The sequence below is a fragment of the Cryptomeria japonica genome, chromosome 1 (assembly GCF_030272615.1).
Source record: "Cryptomeria japonica chromosome 1, Sugi_1.0, whole genome shotgun sequence".
NCBI classification, from domain to species: Eukaryota; Viridiplantae; Streptophyta; class Pinopsida; order Cupressales; family Cupressaceae; genus Cryptomeria; species Cryptomeria japonica.
The window spans coordinates 75,388,077-75,408,073 of NC_081405.1; the positions used below are offsets into that span (position 1 = coordinate 75,388,077).

At 36.5% G+C, this 19,997-nt stretch overlaps 1 protein-coding gene across 1 annotated transcript; it reads right to left on the reverse strand.

Annotated features, from left to right (window-relative positions):
• Positions 1–7,276: 7,276 nt before the first annotated feature.
• LOC131041911 (putative L-cysteine desulfhydrase 1) lies at positions 7,277–11,488 on the reverse strand. The gene is made up of 3 exons (XM_057975158.2): positions 11,142–11,488; positions 10,619–11,020; positions 7,277–8,916 (listed from the first exon to the last, which is right to left on the reverse strand). Exons 2-3 carry the CDS (start codon positions 11,009–11,011, stop codon positions 7,933–7,935), a joined length of 1,377 nt encoding a protein of 458 aa, XP_057831141.1. The 5' UTR covers positions 11,012–11,020; positions 11,142–11,488; the 3' UTR covers positions 7,277–7,932.
• Positions 11,489–19,997: the final 8,509 nt, after the last annotated feature.

A 19,997-nucleotide genomic window follows, 5' to 3' on the forward strand; every position in this document is an offset into this window, starting at 1 on the left:
AAATATTCCTGATCAGACTAACTTTAACTATTCACTGCAATTTTATCTATTCCTTAATACAGGTGTGGGATTGGATTATCCATAGTCCTGTCTGTGTATACATATATATACACACACAAATACAACATGATATTGTTGTATACCGGAATGATGTTATTGCTATCCAATTTGTATATCCATATGATGACAATGCTGCACATTAATGTCATTAATGTGATGATATTGTTGTGCATCAATATGATGATATTGTCACGCATCAATACAAAGATATTGTTGTAAACTTATATGATGATATTGCTGTTCATCAAGTATATATTTGTTCATATTGAGAAACAGAATAAATAGAAAGGCTGATTTTATTGTTGAATTATAGTATTTTATTTGTTAATCACTGCTGCTATAAACCTGCATTGTTGACCAAACACACAGATGCACATGGATAAAGCAATATTCACACAAGAATATTATTGATTATATTATTTGATACTCAAATGCATAACCATCTCTTTCATGTCCCCACCATGATGTACCTCCGTTGCACCTTATACAAACACATTGTTGTGCATCAGTAATCGGAAAATGGCCTTACTAGTAAGACTTCGCCATTTTCCATCTCCCTAAACCAATCCCAAACTGATTGCTACAGTCAAGATTGAAGTCTTTTTCCTAATCGGCAAATTGTGAAAGAAACGAATCAGTTACAAATTCCCAGAAGCCATGTGAGATGAAGAGGCACAGGGTCAAAGGGTACAAGCAGTGACTAGAGAGTCAACTTCATGGTGTGTGGTGATATACAACGTATGTAAAAAGATCTGCAAAGAATGTGATTTAGAAATCACACAATTAATATGCTTAATATAGTCAACCATTAATTAAGTGGCAGAGATTACTAAAAAATCAAGTGTTAAAAGGAAAAAAACTAAGAATAAACAAAAGTAAAACTATTGGACAATAATTAAATAGAGCAGCAAAGATAGCTTAAATGATGGACCTTCTTGCTTATGATGCGCTATATATTAATAAGACAAATTTGTCCTAGTCATAAAGTGAAGCAATTAAGAACAGCAAAAGGTGAGAGTTTGTTTAAGATGACAAAGAATAAACAATGATTAGTATTTACCAACAAAGGCAGCGATTAATATTAGAAAAGGCAAAGGGTGTAATTAATAGATATGTATTGTTAAATCAAAAAGCTTGATAAATTGGTGTGTCTCTTTATGAAATAAGATATATAAGAGAAGTCATTTAATGAGACAAGGGGCAGTGAGTGATATGGAGAAGAAGAGGAGGCATTGGATCTGAAATTAGAAAATGATCCAGTTAAGAACAAAAATCTGATTTAATGGGAACTGTCTGAAAGAAGTAAATTTATGAATAAGTTCATCGAGCATCGAATCACACTAAAGAATCTTAGAATCATCAAGCATCAAATCACACTTAAGAATCTTAGAATCATCAATCATCGAATCAGGAAAAGGAAAATCACCAAAACAATATCTGATCTGCACTCAACATGCTTAAGGGAAAATCAGGAATCATCAACAAACATCATCAGAAATATCAGCATTGAATAACACAGACAACCATCAGATCAAGTAGCGAGAAAGTTAGTTCCAAAGATTATAAGCAGCCATCAAGGAGGAAACAAATGCCAGTCAAGAACTCGGGGTACCGCAGATCCCTAAGTATCTCCACTATTGTTAGCAAACTAATTCTCAGTGGTATATCTATTACGTTTAGATCTTCTTCATCATGCACATTAGATAAATATATGTTGTTTGTGCATAATGAATAATGCTTAAGTACATAGAAGAGGTGAATAATGCGGCCTATAATAATTATGCTGCCTATGGTGGCTAAATATGTGAGAAATGCCTGATTGTCTGAAATCCATCATGTGGGAAAGGGCCTCAGGAGTAAGAGAAGGGTGGCGAGTGAGCTTGTAAGCAGGCCATCCTAGAAGGACCATTGCAGCCTAAGACAAAGAGGGCACTTATAGAGTCAAGTAACCCCTTACAACCTCCACCCAACTCCACAAGATGGCAATTGATTGTAGGAAGACGAGAAATGGTTGGAGAAAGTAGGTACAAGCCACCAAGCAAGAGGATTGTGGTAGACATCCACTCTTAGGCTTGGTGTAGAAATGGCTTCGGGCAGGCTCATCATGTCTCTTCCTCCAAACCTTAATGTGCTTGTGTAGTATCATTGATAATCTATGAATATGATGTAGTTTGCCTAACCCTAATGATCAAATATATATGTGTGTGTGTGTGTGTGTGTGTGTGTATGTACATATGTATGTATGTATATACATATATATAGATATGTATATGTATACACACACATATATGTATGTATATGTATATACACACACATATGTTATGTATATATATGTATGTATATGTATATACACATATATACATATATAGATATATATATACATATATACATATACATGTATATGTATATGTATATACATGTATATGTATATATATATATATATATATATATATATAAGTATAGGTATATATATACATATACATATATAGATATATATATACATATATAGATAGATATATATATATACACATGTTATGTATAGGTATATACATATATATACATATTATATATGTGTGTGTGTGTGTGTGTGTTTATGTTATGTGTATATATATATATACATATATACCTATATATATGTATATATACACATAACAATATATTATGTGTATATATATATATATACATATATACCTATATATATGTATATATATACACAACATATATGTGTGTGTGTGTATGTGTATGTGTATGTGTATGTGTATGTGTATATATGTATATGTGTGTATACGTATATATACATGTATGTATGTACATATATATGTGTGTGTGTGTGTGTGTTTATGTATATGTGTATGTATGTATGTATGTGTGTGTGTGTTTGTTTAAGTTGTGATTGTAGGATTCAATTTCAAGATCACATTATTAAAGAGATATTAACTTGTTAAGATGTAACCCTAACCCTAATTTGTTGCAATTGTGATTTTAGGGCAGAGTCTAGGTCAAATTAGGAAGGGGACATTACAATCTACATGCAAACTCGTGACATATCGCTTAGCCTAGGAGAGTAATTAAGATAGGAAGGTCTTGACTATTTTAAATGTCGTAATAGGCCAAGAATGTGGCCATTATCCATTAATGGTGTATAATACCTTGCACACATGTGCATTTAAAATGTTGCATCCTTACGAAGACGAAATGGAAAAATCATGGCATTAAGAGGTTAAGTTTTTGAACATTTGACCTCGTGGTAGTACATGGCATACCTAGATTGTGTTGGTATTTTGGCATGGTTTTGTCATTGATGTCAACACCTACTAAAACACTAGCACTTTGGAGATCCAGCAGCATTCACCGGCAAGCAAGTAACTATTGCACAGTTACTGGTATCTGATTCACCGGCAAGATATAATGATCACCGGCACTTGGAATGGCATGGAAAACACTTGGTAATGTCGAAGACATCGTCTGGACATCTTGTCCTAGAGTTTTGTTCATTGATATATTCATAGTTGCATATTTGTTGTTACCGACAAATAGGTCTAGGGTTACACCGGCAGGTTTGTCTTTTCCAGATCAACATGGCACGCTATGGAGATGATTAATTATTGTTATAAATACATTAAGCCGACATGTTCAATCGGTTATTGCATCGGATATTATATTGTTTGTAAAATGTTTTTATTGTAATATCTTGTAGAGACGACCTACTAAAATTGGTCTTAGGTTATGGTATAAATGTAAGATCTTATTTGTAAGATCAAATGTGGAATGCGAAAAAGGATTGTGTGAAGGTATATGCGAGATTAAGCAGAGCTATACACGCAGACATCATCTGAAGATTGAAGGAGGGTTTTTGTGGAAGCATATCAGCATTACACCGATACTGAATCCAGCATATGAAGATGCTATTTTGTGCAGTACATTCTTATTGGATTTAACCATCCAACTGTAGTCAGTGTGACTCCCATTTTGTGATTGAGCAGTGAGCTCTAGGCTGTTGGCCTTTCTGCATGTGCAGACCCAATTTATGTACACTTACTATCTGTAGTAGTATCATCTGATTGTGGGTAAGGTTTCCCATCGTGGTTTTTCCTCTTACAAGGTTTCCACGTACAAATATTGGTGTTATGTGTTGTGGATGACTTTGTGTTTATGTTTCATGCACTAATCCTTACCGATATAGCAATTAACTATTATAACTGTCTACCGGCATACTTAACTGGTTTACCGGTATTAAGCATTAAGTTGGTTAAATTGTTTTTGGTTTAAATTTATTTGACAACTGATTCACCCCCCCACCCCCCCTCTCAGTTGTCTCCGGGACGTAACAGATTGCATTAGCTTTACATCATTAATCATTGCCTAATGTATTAAGGCAATTTGGATTTTGTTCATCTTATGGATTGATTGTTATTTTAACATTTTTAAATGAAAATTTCTACATTTCAGTGTAGTACAATATATATAGGCACTTGAGAGAGAATGGATGAGTGCCAAATATAGGTATCCATAGAATAGTAGGTTACTTTTCTAGCCTGCAATTTATATGCCATGTAGTACAGCATATAAAAGATGCTTTGGCCAAAGCTTGAAATCAAATTCAAATGTACTACTTATTTGATTTATTATTCTCTCCCATATCATGTATTCTAAAGACATGTGCATTAGATATAAGTATGCAAGCATGATACATTAGATATGTGTATACTATATTGTATGTGATTACATATTGCTCCAGATTCCTTCATGCATACCGATTTCAGACTGCTAGATCCTTGGTGAAAGGTCAAGCTTCTCCTAATAGAGTTAAATCAGGGAAGCTTATTGCTTTGTGGATGGGTGGAAAAGTGACCTAATAATGTTCTCTCTCTCCTGCAGATTTCAAAGATATTCACTTCAAAACATTTCTTCTGGTACCATGTAATTATAAAGATGTTTTGTAATCTACCTGCAAGTCCTTATTGTTTGTCAAGAGCCAAGTCCTTATTTGAGCTATGTTATTTAGCTTGATGTAATATTCTATGTTTGAATATACTTAATGAGTATTACTGAAGAAAAGTTCTTTTAAGCATCTTTTTTATGCGAATCGTGATTATTATGGTTCAAAAAAATTATTATATTATATAGTTTAATTATTTTACTGCATTATTATATTGTTTAAGGACAGTGATCTTTACACATCAAAATTTAAAACATGAGCTATAATTAATTTGATGTCCCTCCTTTGACCAAACTTTTACCACTAATTTATGGAATTTATTTTGCTTCCAATTAGAAACTATAAAGAACTAAGCCTACCTGACTTTTCAAGTGCTTTACAAAAATGTTAAAGAATTTGAGAAATTCCAAAAATTGTGACTTGTAGACTAGTAGAGCAAATTAATGAATCATAGAATCACAATAACTTGCTTAAAACCAGTCATAGAAAGCTAAAAAATTACTATAGCTTCCTTAGAAAGATAAAAATCAAGGTCAAATTCACAGTGGTTTGTTAGTTATGGCAAAAACAAAATTCTTCCCTCAAATAGCCACTTACTACCACTTGTTAGAGTATTTCTTGGAAATAAATGCAAAATAATAGTATATCAAACCACTTTGAGAGGGTGACCTCCAAATATTGGAATATGAAAATATGAAATAAATCTTTTAACTTATGAAGGTTTGGAAGAGCCTTTCGCTTCCTTATTTGTAAACAAAATGAGGTAGGAGCACACCCCTTCATCCTAATAAGGTTGGCCTAATGAATTAACTAGCACTAATAACTAAAAATGTTAAGGTTAACCACGTATCCCACAAGTGGTTAACTTTATTTTATTTAGTAAGATGAATATCTCAAAGGCATAACATGGAAGAATTGGCCAGTTCTACTACCCTATTGGCTGTAGAAAATCATAGAATTATATGGACGTGGCTGAAAACTCATAATTAAAATCTGGATTCTGAGAACTCCAATGCCATCTAATAGTTACTAAAAGTCACATCTAAAATATTGAAGAACATATCATTCTAGTCCAACAAGCCGTGTAACATGAGTGAAATGGTAATCATGTTTGGCTATGTTACTGACGTTGTTGAATAAGCAAGAAATAGATATCAATTCTAAATTTCTACCAGATTGTAGACACCTGCTATTTGATGTGCTTAGTTTTGTTTTCTTGCACACCCATGTGCACCAAGCAGATTGTCGAGAAGAAAGATATCCATGCAAATCTTGAGGAAATAAAATATTAAAAAACTGAAACTACGAATAACTAAAAACTAAAAGCTGTATGTAAATATACTTGTCAACAATCAAGTAGCAAACACGAGACATCAAACCTTACAAGGAATTTCATGCCTAAACATTAACACCAATTACCGAGATCCATCCGACATATATGTCAATTAGTTGAGGCTAAAAAATGAATCCTTAATTATCAGAAGGAAAAGGCTAGCATACATCCATGTGTAAATATTTGTGGGGCATATTCATGTCTCCTTGGAGAATATGGGTATTGTCATCTACCACATGAGCGAGAATGGAGTAAGAATTTATGGTAGCAGTCTATTCAGACTTATGTCAAAGACGTGAAAAACCCTAAAACTGTTAAAACAGAGCCACTTGGTGTCCAATACAGTAAAACCATCTTCAATCCAACAATATATATATCCAGATACAATACAAATGTATCAAGGTAAAAAAAGAACCCTAGAAGCTAATTAAAAAATAACCCAATGATCAGAACATCCAGTTTCAAAGTCTTGTGTATTAAATAATGTAACAATAAAAATAGATTGCTAGTACCTAATCAGATTCATCATGTCTGATCGGTAAGAATGTATCCACGGATATTGAAAACTATACGATGTTTTCCACATCTCATGGATACCTATGTATACTGACCTAATAAAAGCGTTGTATTTCACTTTTATTTGTGTTTCTTTTCAAAATTAGCTTCTTCTGGAACTACCGACCACCAGGTAGATTATTTGATCTACATTTGGGGATCTCTGATCCAATTTTAAAATTGTTTCTACTTCTAAATTTTGTGCGACTTGTCTTGTGCTTCTCTGCAAAGAACTTCCTTGAAACATATCAAATACATTTGTTTACAATATTTCCCATTTTATAATAGTTATAAACATTTTTGTTTATGTGTGGCAAGATAGAAAGAGATTCATTCTTTTAGCTGTATTGCCCTTTTACAACATACATGCGTGTGAGTAGACAGAGAGGTGAAAAAGAGAAAATAAAATTGAACGCAATAAAGTGAAGGCCAGTTTTCGTTGCAATATGACAATTGTAACCCACATCTTCGTTATGAAACCTAAAACACTCGATTGTTGTTCCCCTACAAGTATGCATTAGCTCCAAGTGAGGTATATAATCAGTAATGACCTTGTTATCCTAGTCACAAGTAAATGAGTCTGCACAAGGTCCAAAATTACATACCTTTGGGAGATCAGGGTTCAAGTGTTCAATGCATTACATAATCTTCAACAATTTCTCATAAAAATGCATTTGCATTCTGCTTTCTACACTGCCACTATTCCGTTTTGAATGTTGAACCTACATTCGAGGCTACAAGCCTACAAGGAGATCCCCTCTGCCATGAAAAGATGATCCTTATGCACCGTAATTAAATCCTGACCCCAATAAAAGTGATCATTCATGTCCATGCATAACTACGAAGTCTCTCTTCAATTCAATGTTCTAGCTATTGACTCTCTTCTCATTTCTGTCTGTTAAATACCACCCACAAAACAAAAGGAGGGGAAACAAAAAACATTTAGAAAAGCAAAAGAAAATATAGAATGGAGCATGATATTGGGGTTTTGGAAGGGACAGGGTCAACAATCTGATCTTTTTAATATATGAGTCACAGTGCATTACTATTTAGAAGCCTCCAACACAAGCTGATTAACAGCATCACGAAACTTTAGATAATCATCAGTAGTGTTGTAAATTTGATAAGAAATCCTTGCATATGCTGAAAATGCTGGTTTAGGCCTCCCGGTTGAATCAAGATGTGTCACCACTGTTGGTGGTCTGTAATATATTGGAACCTCCACCCCAAACTTCTTTCTCAAGAGGGTCCTCAAATCCAAAGCATCTTTTTCTGATCCTACCTTTAAAGCATCTGGCAAACCTATCATTGCCATTGATGAGCATAGTGCTGGAGGGGCGCCCAAATGGGTATTCCAGGCCTTGGCTAGCATCTCTGCCATGCGGATAACACGGTCATGGTTCTTTCTTCTGATGCCTTCAATACCATCTTCAAATTGTTCAATGAACTCCAATGCAGCAGGCACAGAGAGCTGTGCACTATAATCCCTGTTCCCCACCCAGGCAGACTCTATAGCCAAGCCACACCCATATTCACTAGAAACAACTGGGTGATGAAGATGAGGAAGAAGCTGCTTACGGCAATACAAAAAAGCAACAGGAGGAGGACAAAAGAACCATTTGTGAAGATTGCTAGCATAAAAATCTGCACCAATATCTTGCATATCAATATCTAAACTTCCAATAGCATGCGCACCATCAACAAAAACCTGATCCACACCCTCCTCCCTACAAATTTTGATGAGCTCTTTCACAGGAAGCACTACAGAAGGCATAGAGGTTATATGATCAAGTACTGCTACTCTGATCCGCTTGGACTGAGCCTTACTCTGCTTCAAAACTTCTCGAAAAGTGACAATAATTTCTTCTCTAGATGACACAGGGAATGGCAGATGAACTTCAATTACATGGGCCCCTGCACGGACTGCATATGCTTCGATGGCCTTTTTTACAGCCCCATAAGCATAGTGTAGCATCAACACTGCATCCTCCCCTTTCTTAAACTCGCCTTCCACAAATGCCCAGGCAACCTGTTGCAACCACCAATTTATTTACAACATCAAAAGTGTAATCTATGATTTCAACGAATGCAAAATTATAATTGGCTAATTGAATAAACTCTTGTGACCAAAAAACTATGGGAAAACCTTAACCAATTTCCTGGTTCTATAAAAAATTGAACATCATCCATAGTATCCAACAAAAATGACAGTCAGATTGTTCATGTATGCACTCTTTTCCTACCAAAATTTGATGGGCTAGTACTAATCAATTTCCTACAAACCATAAGTACTGATAGTAAATCCTATGCTTTCAATTAATATGACATTGAAATTGATAATCTATGCAAACAATTAGACTCGGTTTAGACTCACTTAACATATTTAATTCTCAGGCTCAGACTGAACAAAAAATACTCGGCATGGCTCCACAATTTTTTTAAAAAGCCTTTAATTTATCAAATCAACAACATCAACAGCTTAGTTTATTTCTAAGAAACTCTTGATGTTTCAATTTTTGAAATATAATTTTGAGTTCTTTGTAGAGATTATGCAGTTCTCAAACTGAAATAACAACCGAAATTCTGAGAAATTAAGTTTAAGTAGGACAGATCCTAATTAATATATATAAATACATGCCAGACAAGCATTCTAAGCAATCATTAAACCCATGTCAACTTGGAGGACTGCCACTATAATGAAACATAATCTGCTAATCGACAACAGGAATACTCTCTACCTCGTAAACTTGCTATATAAAATTGTCCACATTACTTAAGTGATGACATATATATATGCTTGAATCAATGAGCTGTGGAGCATCATAGAATGTCAACAATGTTTGCATGTTGCATTTCCATTTCTTATCTTCAAGTACGATTGACTGTTGAAAACAAGACTACATTCATTTGACAAAATAAAACTTGATTTACCATTTGAGAGTTGGAATCCAGAAGCAAATTTTATGTGAAAATACCAATGACACATAATGATAATCCACATTGAGAAGGAAAAACTTCTTTAAGTTCTGTGCAACCATGCGAATCACTGGGATATGACTTCCTCAATAAGAGGATCATGTGTAGCCCTTCTTTCCCCATATTATATCCAAACATGAAAAGCATCCTTTTTTCAGGCGGCAAACGTTCGCTGGATTGCTATTTAAATTAAAAACGAAAAATGTTGCAAACCGTCGAAGAATGTTACTAAGTAGCATGAATGAAATGACCATCTTGTTAATCTTTTTTTCCTGAGTCTGCCAAATCAAGCAGGTAAAACTCGCTGCTGTCAGCCCAGATCAGCAGACTCAATGACGCAAACTGCTGCAACCAAACTTTTATGAGCTAATCTTTATAGATTTCCTAATTCTAAATAAAATTTCTATTCTTTCAACAAACATAACATCTAAATCGCTCAAGTTGAAGACAAATATTGATAGATTACTGATATCAAGTTTCCATAATGCTATTCAATATTGTTTCTGAATTCAGTTGTGTTGGAATTTTTAATATTAATGAGCTAATCTTAATCAATTCCCTACCAATAACCAAAAGTATTAATCAAACCATGCAAAACCGCTGCCAACAAAATCATTGACCCAATCTTCAAATATGTCCTAATTTTCTAACCTAAAGTGCACTTTTATCAACATTAATTCCCATGCTTTCAATGAACCAGAGTAGCATACTTCTTATAAAAAATTAAAATCCATGTCCTTAGAGTTATCCCTGACCTGTTGCAGCACAATAGCTACTGCCGTGGTGACATTATCTACCAGAGACACTTCTTCAACATGAGCAGCATTTATTAAACGAGATACTATCTGCCTTGATTCCAGAATACCCTTTTGAAGAGAGTTGAAGTAGAAACTATCAGGCTGTTGCATGAAGACACGCGACCACTTCGCCTGTGCAGACAAGACTGACGAAGGGCAGCACCCAAAGCTGCCATTATTGATTCTAGCCACACCCTTTTCATGATGCTCAAATTCTCTTCTGATAAACCCCCCTTCATCATCATCAAAATCATTTTCATCTCTTGTTTTGGGTCTTTTAAAACCCTTTGGGCCTCCATTGCCTGAACAAATATAAACCTCAGCTCTCTCCTCTGTACCATTGTTTTCCATTGCCCTATCCTGGAACACCGATCAAAAAGCAAAGCAAAAAAAATACTCGCTTAAACAAACCCCTCCAAAAGAAATCTGCACAGCCCAAAACAAGAATAAGAGTGAAAACAGAGACAGTGAGTGTATTTACCGGATTATAGTTCTTATCTGATTATCTAAGCTTGTCGTGGTGCAGCCCTAGCATGCATTAGGACCTGTGGTATATGCCTATATATGATTCCGATAAAGATCCGATAAGATATAATAATGGTGATGACCAATACCCTGTTAAGTCCTTAACTACGACAGACAATCCCACTGACTGGTGCAGTTTTGATGAGTCAGGGGAACCACTACCTACCCCTAAACTTCATGGAATCTCTTCTATTAAATTGAACAATGCGTACGATGTCGATTGCTCATAGGTAAATCTGGCTGTAGCGTAGCGGACGCGTCTATTCTGGTTCGAGAATGGTAGTGTTAGTCGTGCATTTTCAATGGTCGATTTTGTAATAAACGGTTGCGATTGATTAACACACCACTATCAAGTTGTACAAAAGGTTTGTTTTGGAGTCAGAATAGCCGCGGTCGTAGCTATTCTGGCTCATGCCCCTACATGATGGGACGCGTCTATTCTGGCTTCAAAACGGCAGTACGGATTGACTAACACGCGTGTTAGTCACGTGTTTTACACCGTCGATTTTGCAATAAACAGTTGCAATTGACTAACATGTCGCTATCACGCTGTATGAAAGGTATGTTTTGGAGTCAGAATAGCCACGGCCTACATGATGCCCACGGCATACCATTCAAGTACGAAATGTCATGAAACCGACGTTCTTGGGATCCACACATGATATGGAGGTATTTGCGGGCCCGATGACGTGGATGATGTTGTCTTTTTATGTTTGATGGAAAAGTTTGCTCACGGTTAACATTTTGTTGGCCGATGTCACAATGATTGGACGGTTACATCGGTGGACACGACTAACATCAAAACTTTTACGCGGTTAACATTTTTCAAATTTTTGAAATTTGATTGAAAACTCGATTTCAAACTTTTTGGATCTATTTCGTACGGGAGCTGCATAAGGGAAGTCGAACTCTATTGCAAGATGAGAGGAAATCACTCAAAAAAATCCATTGAGATCGTTGTGATTGAATGTCCCTAGTTGAATCACGGAGCGAGGGAGTTGCGCATCCATTGGAGCTATAGGTATGCATTGTCAAAATATTTGTGGCTCCGAAGGTGAGGACAAAGCCGACCACATGCATAATGCGAGTTGTATGGGTTTATTGTTTTTTTTTATAGGTAATGGGCCAAAGCCGATAAGGTGTACATACCCTACCCCCTTTGTGGGATTTGAACTCATGACCTCTATTTCAAGAGCACGAGTTCTCCACCACTAGGCCAACTCAGATTGTACATTATATGGGTTTATTGATATTTCCTATTAACATAAGGGTTTTTTCATGTGCAGGAAGGAGGTATCGTAGCGCAGAGGTGGGTGGGACGTTTGAAGATTCTTGTGTAGGGGTTTGGCGGCATCAGTAGTTTCAAACCCTAACAGATAACACGATAGTTTTATGATTCCTCCCTCCACCCTGTGTTTTCCATTGTGATTTTTTTATCATTTTTGTATCACAGAGGTGGTTGGGAGGGGAGTCGTTGGGAGGTGTCAAGAGGACAACGATTTCAGTGGAGGGTTAGGCAGTTGCGGTATTTTGAAACCTTAACACAAGACGATAATTTGTTTTATTTCCTGTGTCATTTTGTGTTCTGTCTGTGAAAATTATTTATCATTTTGCAGTATGGTCGTGTCAGGATACCAAGGTTTGTTGTTTGTGGGTTGGTTGGGTGAAGAAGATCTAGAAGAGTATAAAGGTATGTATATTCCCCTAATCATGTGTCAGTTTTCCATAGTGAGCAGCGCTGTGAAAGATGAAATGCTTGTTCTTTTTGTTGTCTGTAGAAAAAATTAGAATGGTTTGGAAGTGTCCATTGTTTTGTTGCTCCAACCAAACACATTTTTCTTGTTTGATTTGTCGAAAGGTTGTGTGTTAGGGGTGAACGTGTTAAGATCTAGAAAATGTAGCGGGTTGCTTGCTTTTTTAACTTTGCAATTGTTTGAATGCGTCACATTTGTAGTGTTCTGTTAATTCGCGAAACAGCGATTATGACTAACGTAGTGCATTATGCACTTTTTCGAAAAAGGAAAACGTGGCAACATCTGTAATTTTCGACTAAGGCACGTATGTATGCACAGAAATGTACAGACATATATATATACACTAGCACACGTCGTGTCAATGTGTGTGTGTGTGTGTACACACACACACACACACACACACACACTCAAATATATATATATATATATATATATATATATATATATATATATATATATATATATATATATATATATATATATATATATATATATATATATAAACAGAAAAGGCAAACCATAATGATTTCAAACACAAAATGCAAACCATAACATGTAAACGAGGTCAAGACCACGTAAAAGAAGCTCGATTTGAAACAGAAAATGAAAACCATTCAAATTATGCATTCGGATTTGAACATACCAATTATGTCTATGTTTGTGTCTGTGTGTCATTTGAGCCAATTATGTATACATATGTGTGTTTGTGTGTGTGTCGTTCTTTGTTTATGTATATCGTGCACACACACAAACACATAAACATACATATATACATAGCCAATTATATCTGGCACAACCAATTATGCTGCATAATTGGTTGGAGAATGAATAGATACAACCAATGATGTAGCTAAATTGGAGGCTCAGTGCAGCCTCCTATGGATTTGGGATTTCATGTACACTTTGATGTGCGTATTTCGAGTCGAACCATGAAAACACAAAGGTTAAGTCAATAACATGTATACTAAGCTTGATTTCACACAGATAATGCCAACCTTGAAATTATGTGTTAGGATTTACACTTGAATTTGCAAGAAGATTAGGTGTGTGCCACATATATTTGCATATATATTTATTCTGCGGTTTTGGAGTCAGATTAGGTGCGTCCATCTTGTGTCGGACACGTCTATTCTGGCTTCAAAATGTGGATGTACCAATGACATGCATCCACATACATGTCCCATACATGCATTCCATGCCAAGTTGCCGTGAGGCCCGAACCCACAGTATGTGACGTGGAGTTGTTGGTTTCACTCCTTGGGGCTGAAGCGAAATAATGTGGACATGTCGGAGGACGGATGCAGCTGGCTTTGTGGTTATCGGCAATTAAATTTGCATAACACACACACTAAAAGCAATTCAATGAGGAAACCATGTTTGGACAGCATCTCGGTGGGAAAAAGATGGCATACGCTCTGAAAACTAGTCATGTTTGTCATAGAAAAGACTAACACGAAAGTCAAGTTAATCTCACAGCGGGACGCCTCTATCGTGGCTACAAAAAACAGTATGGGGTGACTAACACCCCATGTTTGTGGCAGGTTTTTAACCATAGCTTTTGCATCCGATGGTTACTTTTGACTAACACGTCGATGTCAATCTGTACGATTTGTCTATTTTGGAGTCAGAATAGACACAACCTCTCACAGCGTTGATCACGTACGATTTGTGATTTGATGTAGCTAACAGCGGGAAAGTCAAAGGCTAACACGTGATGCAAAAGACAATAACAAGGCTTATTGGGCAGGTAAAGCCACTTGGTGTTGGAGTTGGAGTTAAGGGGACGTGTCTATTATGGCTAAAAAATGGGCGAATCTGTCAGAGTAATAGCGACATGTTACGCAATCTCAGCCATCCAATTGAAAATCTATGGTTAAAAAGGTGGGACTAACATCGCGTGTTAGTCGCACCATGCGCCATTTTGGAGTAGAGGCGTTTGTCCTTGAGCGCATAACAACAGTACCAAAATAGGTGGTTGATATACACAACTCTGGCACTGTGGCAAATTGACACATATAATATATATCGCTATATATTACTTAGTGGTAGTTTATATTGAATGTTAAACTGCATTTTCATATATGAACATGTAGGTTCCTTTTATGTCTTTTGAAATGCATTTACTTCCCAATGTAGACTACTAACATCATTAGTTATCCATGCAGGTTGTTGATTTTCAAAGACTATCGAGCAGTCCCCCTGCAAACATCCAGACGTTCCTAGGTTGTTGCTCTCTCTCCCTTCTTTAATACTACTTGCACTGTAATGTCCCCTTCTTAATAATCTTGTGCTTGTGCAACTTTTTGAAAGAGGCTTTTTATCTATATAGTTTGATGTATATTATTTTTTTATGTGATAGAAAGGCATGTATAAAATTCAGTTCTTTATCATGTAATATTAATGTCCTTACTTTTACTAATTTGATAATGATGAAAATGAACAATGCAATTGGTTGTTGCCTTATAGTCTATGTTGTAGATGCACCATATTAGATAATAAGATATTATTTTCCAACCTGAATGCAGTACGAGTGTTATTTATGGATTTTCCGGTCATAAAACTAGTGTTGAATATATGAACCTTAAATCATGATTCTTGCAAACTATGTGTTATATATTATATTAATTTGTATGAGAGTGTTTATGTTGATTTGAGTGTATTTGTATATCTAGATTATCGTTGTTCGTGATCTTTGAGAACCACTCATGTTTGACGATCCAACTCCAATTTGAAATGTTATTTGTAGTTTTGTTTCAGATGTCTCCGGTTGGCATCACTAACTCCTCACGTTTCTATCCTTCATAGTGTTTTTTTTTCTTTTGGGAACTTAAGACTAGGTTATTAATAACATTCCCATATCAACTAAGAGATGAAACCTTTAGAATAGATACTCATTTTAAAAGAGACGTGTCTTCTGAATAACGAATTGGTGGTCTCTATACAGATTAATTATCGCCAAAGACTTTCTTAATGGTAATGAATCCCTATGTCTTGTGTGACATAGAGTGATCATCTTAATTGATGCACACTCGATTGTGATTGATGTATTAAGCATGTTCTGCATCCTTCTTTATCAATCCTTAACAAAGTCTAGTTTCTGTATTGTATTTTGGATGGGGATAACACATGAAGCCTTTTTGATAGCGTTGTCGATGGATCATAATCATTATTTCATTGCAATTGCAACAAAATATGTTCTACAGCGAAATGTCGTGAATAGTTTATGGCTAGCTATTAGCTGGGTTGTACATAACACAACGACATGCTAACTTTATATTGCAATGTGTGAATAATTGGTTGTGTGTTAACTGTGTCATTTGTGTTGAATGTGTGGTGTTATTGATAGTGCGAAGAACATCAATCACATCTTTTTTGTTTTTTCAGTTCAATCATGTCAAGTGTGTTGAGAAAAAGGTTGAAGGAAACTATTGAACTTGATTATGGTTTAGCAAAGTCAAAGGCATATGATTTCTTGGGAGTTGGCCACGTTCACTTCGGAGTGACACGTGACATCCACCTGCCTGTAAGCTAAGTAGATTTAATGGATGATGAAACATGTAGTTTTCCTTGGTTTTGTCATTGTTTAATGCTTGTGACTGGAGGTCCATTTTGTATACCCAAGAGGGAGTTGGGCTTTCAGATCTGGGACTAGTTGGGGATTCAAATCTGAAAGAGTCACGAGTTGGGTCTTCAATTTTGAACCCATTGACAAGTCGGCTTCAAAGTGACTGCACAACCACATTGGTAATTATTTAGCGTCGTTGTATTATAAATTTTTTTCATCATTGCGTGGCATGGTTGCTGGAAGTTGGGACTTGTAAGTGGATATATATATGGACATAAAAAGCATTGATGATGTGTGCTATTTTATTTAACAACAGTATGATAATGGCTCTGCTGGTGGGGAAGATGAGGCCATTGGCAATGTAGACAAGGGCGTTTATACTCATGCTCCAAGTGGTGCGAGTGAAAAAGGGGATGTTCATAGCAAGCATGAGGTGAGCATAAAGCAGGAGATTGAAGGGCAAGGTGATGTTGTCAGTGCTCAGGAACAGGGACAAGGAGGAGGGGCAAGTAATGAGGAGGTCCACTATTCGTCATTATATTTGGTATTATCTTTATAATATTTTATTAGTGCAAAATTGAATGTGATGATTTGTCCCCTTTGCCTACGTGCAGCAATAGTCTGATCACAAAAGAGAACATATTAATGGCAGGTTGCACTACTTTTGTCTCTTCCATGAATGTTCCTACAAAGGAGGTTGTAAATTTTGGGATTTGGGGAGGCTTAATATGCATAGAGCCAGAGTGCATCACCTTCCATTATTGGAGGGTGTAAGATGCGGACGTGAACTGTGTGGTAGCAAAGAACGCATCGCGCATCATACCAAGAAAGTGCGGATGTGTTTGAAAAAGAGGGAGACTAATTTCAAATACCAAATGGGTGTACGGTATAATACGCAACAACAAAAAAACATGTCACTGAACGAGTGTACATAAAATATGGCAAGAAAACATATGATGAGCTTCCTACCAAAGGGAAAGAAGAGATAAAGGAAGCAATGTGAGTGTACAACAACAGTTTGGTTAGGGAGGAGAGAAGGAAGAAGGTTTTAGAGTTACGGGAAAGAAAGAATATTGGAAGAGAGGTAATTTGTAGTGATCATATTGTTTTACAGTTTACTAAATTCCTTTAAATATTTGAAGTATCTCTTATTGAGCTATCCTATGTTGTTGCTTAGACTTTATCTGACAACACAGGCCACGGCGAGGTGACTCTAGCATTGGAGGCTAATCCTGAAACAAACGTGCCAGTCAATGAGCCTGCATCTCTTTCATTGAGGAAGCAAAAAAAGAAGAATGTTGTGAAAAAATAAGGTCGACTTCAGATGAGGCCAACATTTGACATTGAAGGCGACTGTTTGTTGGCCTGTTCATATGTGTGTTTTCATTGCATGATATGCTTTGCACTCCACTGTGTAGTATGTTGACTGTTTCGTCCATGTTATGGTAGGTTGATTTTGATGGGGTTCACGAAGGGAGCATGCAATGGCCCATGGTATTGGATGACACAAAATGTAGCGTGCCCCAAAAAGCAAGTTGAAAACCTCGGGTGTATGTTAGGTCTCTGTCTGTTAGGACGAAGAAGGTGAAGGAGACGACGAATGAAAAATTAGGTGCATGTAATGGCGAGAAGATTGCGGAGCAGTCTCCTGAACTGGGGCAGACGTTGGAGTATAGGAGAAAAGAAGAACAGGCAATGTAGTTGTCTGTGGAATTGGATACATCGAGTGTAGTGTGCCCCAAAAACCATGTCAAAAATCTCATACATTAGTTACGAGGAAGAAGGTGAAGGAGATGATGATTGAAAAATCAAGTGCATGTAGTGGCGAGGCGGTTGCAGAGCAGTCTCCTGAACTGGGCCAGATGTTGGAGGATAGGAGCAAAGATGAACATGTAATGTGGTGTCATTATGCATAACATGTAGTGCTATATCATCACATGTTGTGTTACACTACAGAGTGACTCTTTTTTGTATGCAGTTGGTCATGGTATTGGATGAGACTGAATGTAGTCTGCAAAAAAAAAACAAGGCGGAAACCTCAGATGTTTGTTTGGAGGGAGAAGTTGAAGGAGACGTTGAATGGAAATTTGAGTGCATGCAATGATGAGAAGATTGCAGAGGAGTCTACTAAATTGGGTCAGACATTGGAGGATAGGAGCAGAGACGAATAGGTAATGCACTGTAATTGTGCATAACAACCGGTGAGAGGCAGTGTTATACTACAGAGCATTTTTTATGTTGTCGTGGTTTGTGTCCGTTATCTGGGTTCCTGTTATTGTCTTAGTCATGTCAAATTCATCGGCCTTGGTCCAGTAGTCTTCGTAAGCGTATGGGTTTAATGTGTACTTACACTCATGTACAATGTGTCATGTTTTGCAGCATAATGTGATAGAAGAAAGCATTGAGAAAAACTCCAGGGGAAATGATGATGGATGTACAAATGCAGACCGCGACCACGATGGGGATAATGGGCCAGCACAGACACCTATTTTGGTACTATTGTATTACATTGCCATGAATTGATTTGCCCGTGTTTGATGGTCAGCTATACAAAAATATATTTAAGCGACCGCGTCCACTCGTTACTGATGTAGGCAACTGTGGAAGACAAAGAAGAGTGCGCTGATGAAGATGTTCATGCTCTTGCTATTGGAGTTGAAGTCCAGCTGCTAGTGGATGGGGTAGTGGTTGGGGATGGATGTAATGTGTCATAGTATTCCACTCCCATGAGATTGTGCTAAAGTTTGCATTGTGAAAGTCTTAAATGCAAATGCCCCGCTGCCTCGCGCACGTCCTTTAGTCGATGTCTTGTCGGATTCCCTAAACTCGTGGGAGGTGTGGCCTATTGAATACCTAGTATGTTCCCCACCTGCAGTAAGTTTTGAAAATGACAAGATCCCTTCCTTCGTCTTCTCATTCCATCTTTTATCTTATTCCAATGGAATGAAATAGGTAGCACTCATATGATGTCATTTGTATGTGGTAGGATAAAGTTGGCGAAATTGTCGAGCCACAAAAAGAGGATGTTAAACACAACTTTGTGATCAAATGGGCAAGTGAGAGGCTATGATCACTTGGCATCACCCCTCTCGAGTTGCATAAGAATGACAAGAAGCATAAAATATTTTACGGTGTTGTCAACTCCATTGCACAAACCAGACAGCGGAGGCGAAAATATTTTTTGATCTGCATTGTTGTTCATCTTTCCGCCTTTAAAACAGAAGCTTCAACTGAACTAATATTTATAGCCAGATACTGTGGTAGAAGATTAGTCTTGATAGACTATTCAGATGGGATTTGGAGATCTTATTTTGAGATGGCTTTTACCTTACCATAGTTTAAATCCTCTCAATTATTGTTTTCGTTTTAAATGAACTGTACTTTATTTTCAACCTCTTGTGCTATTTTAAGCAACCTAATTGTAAAGGCTTGATTTTTTGGACTGTTTCGTGGCGATCCTACACCAAATACTACCCTTTAATAATTTCAGAAA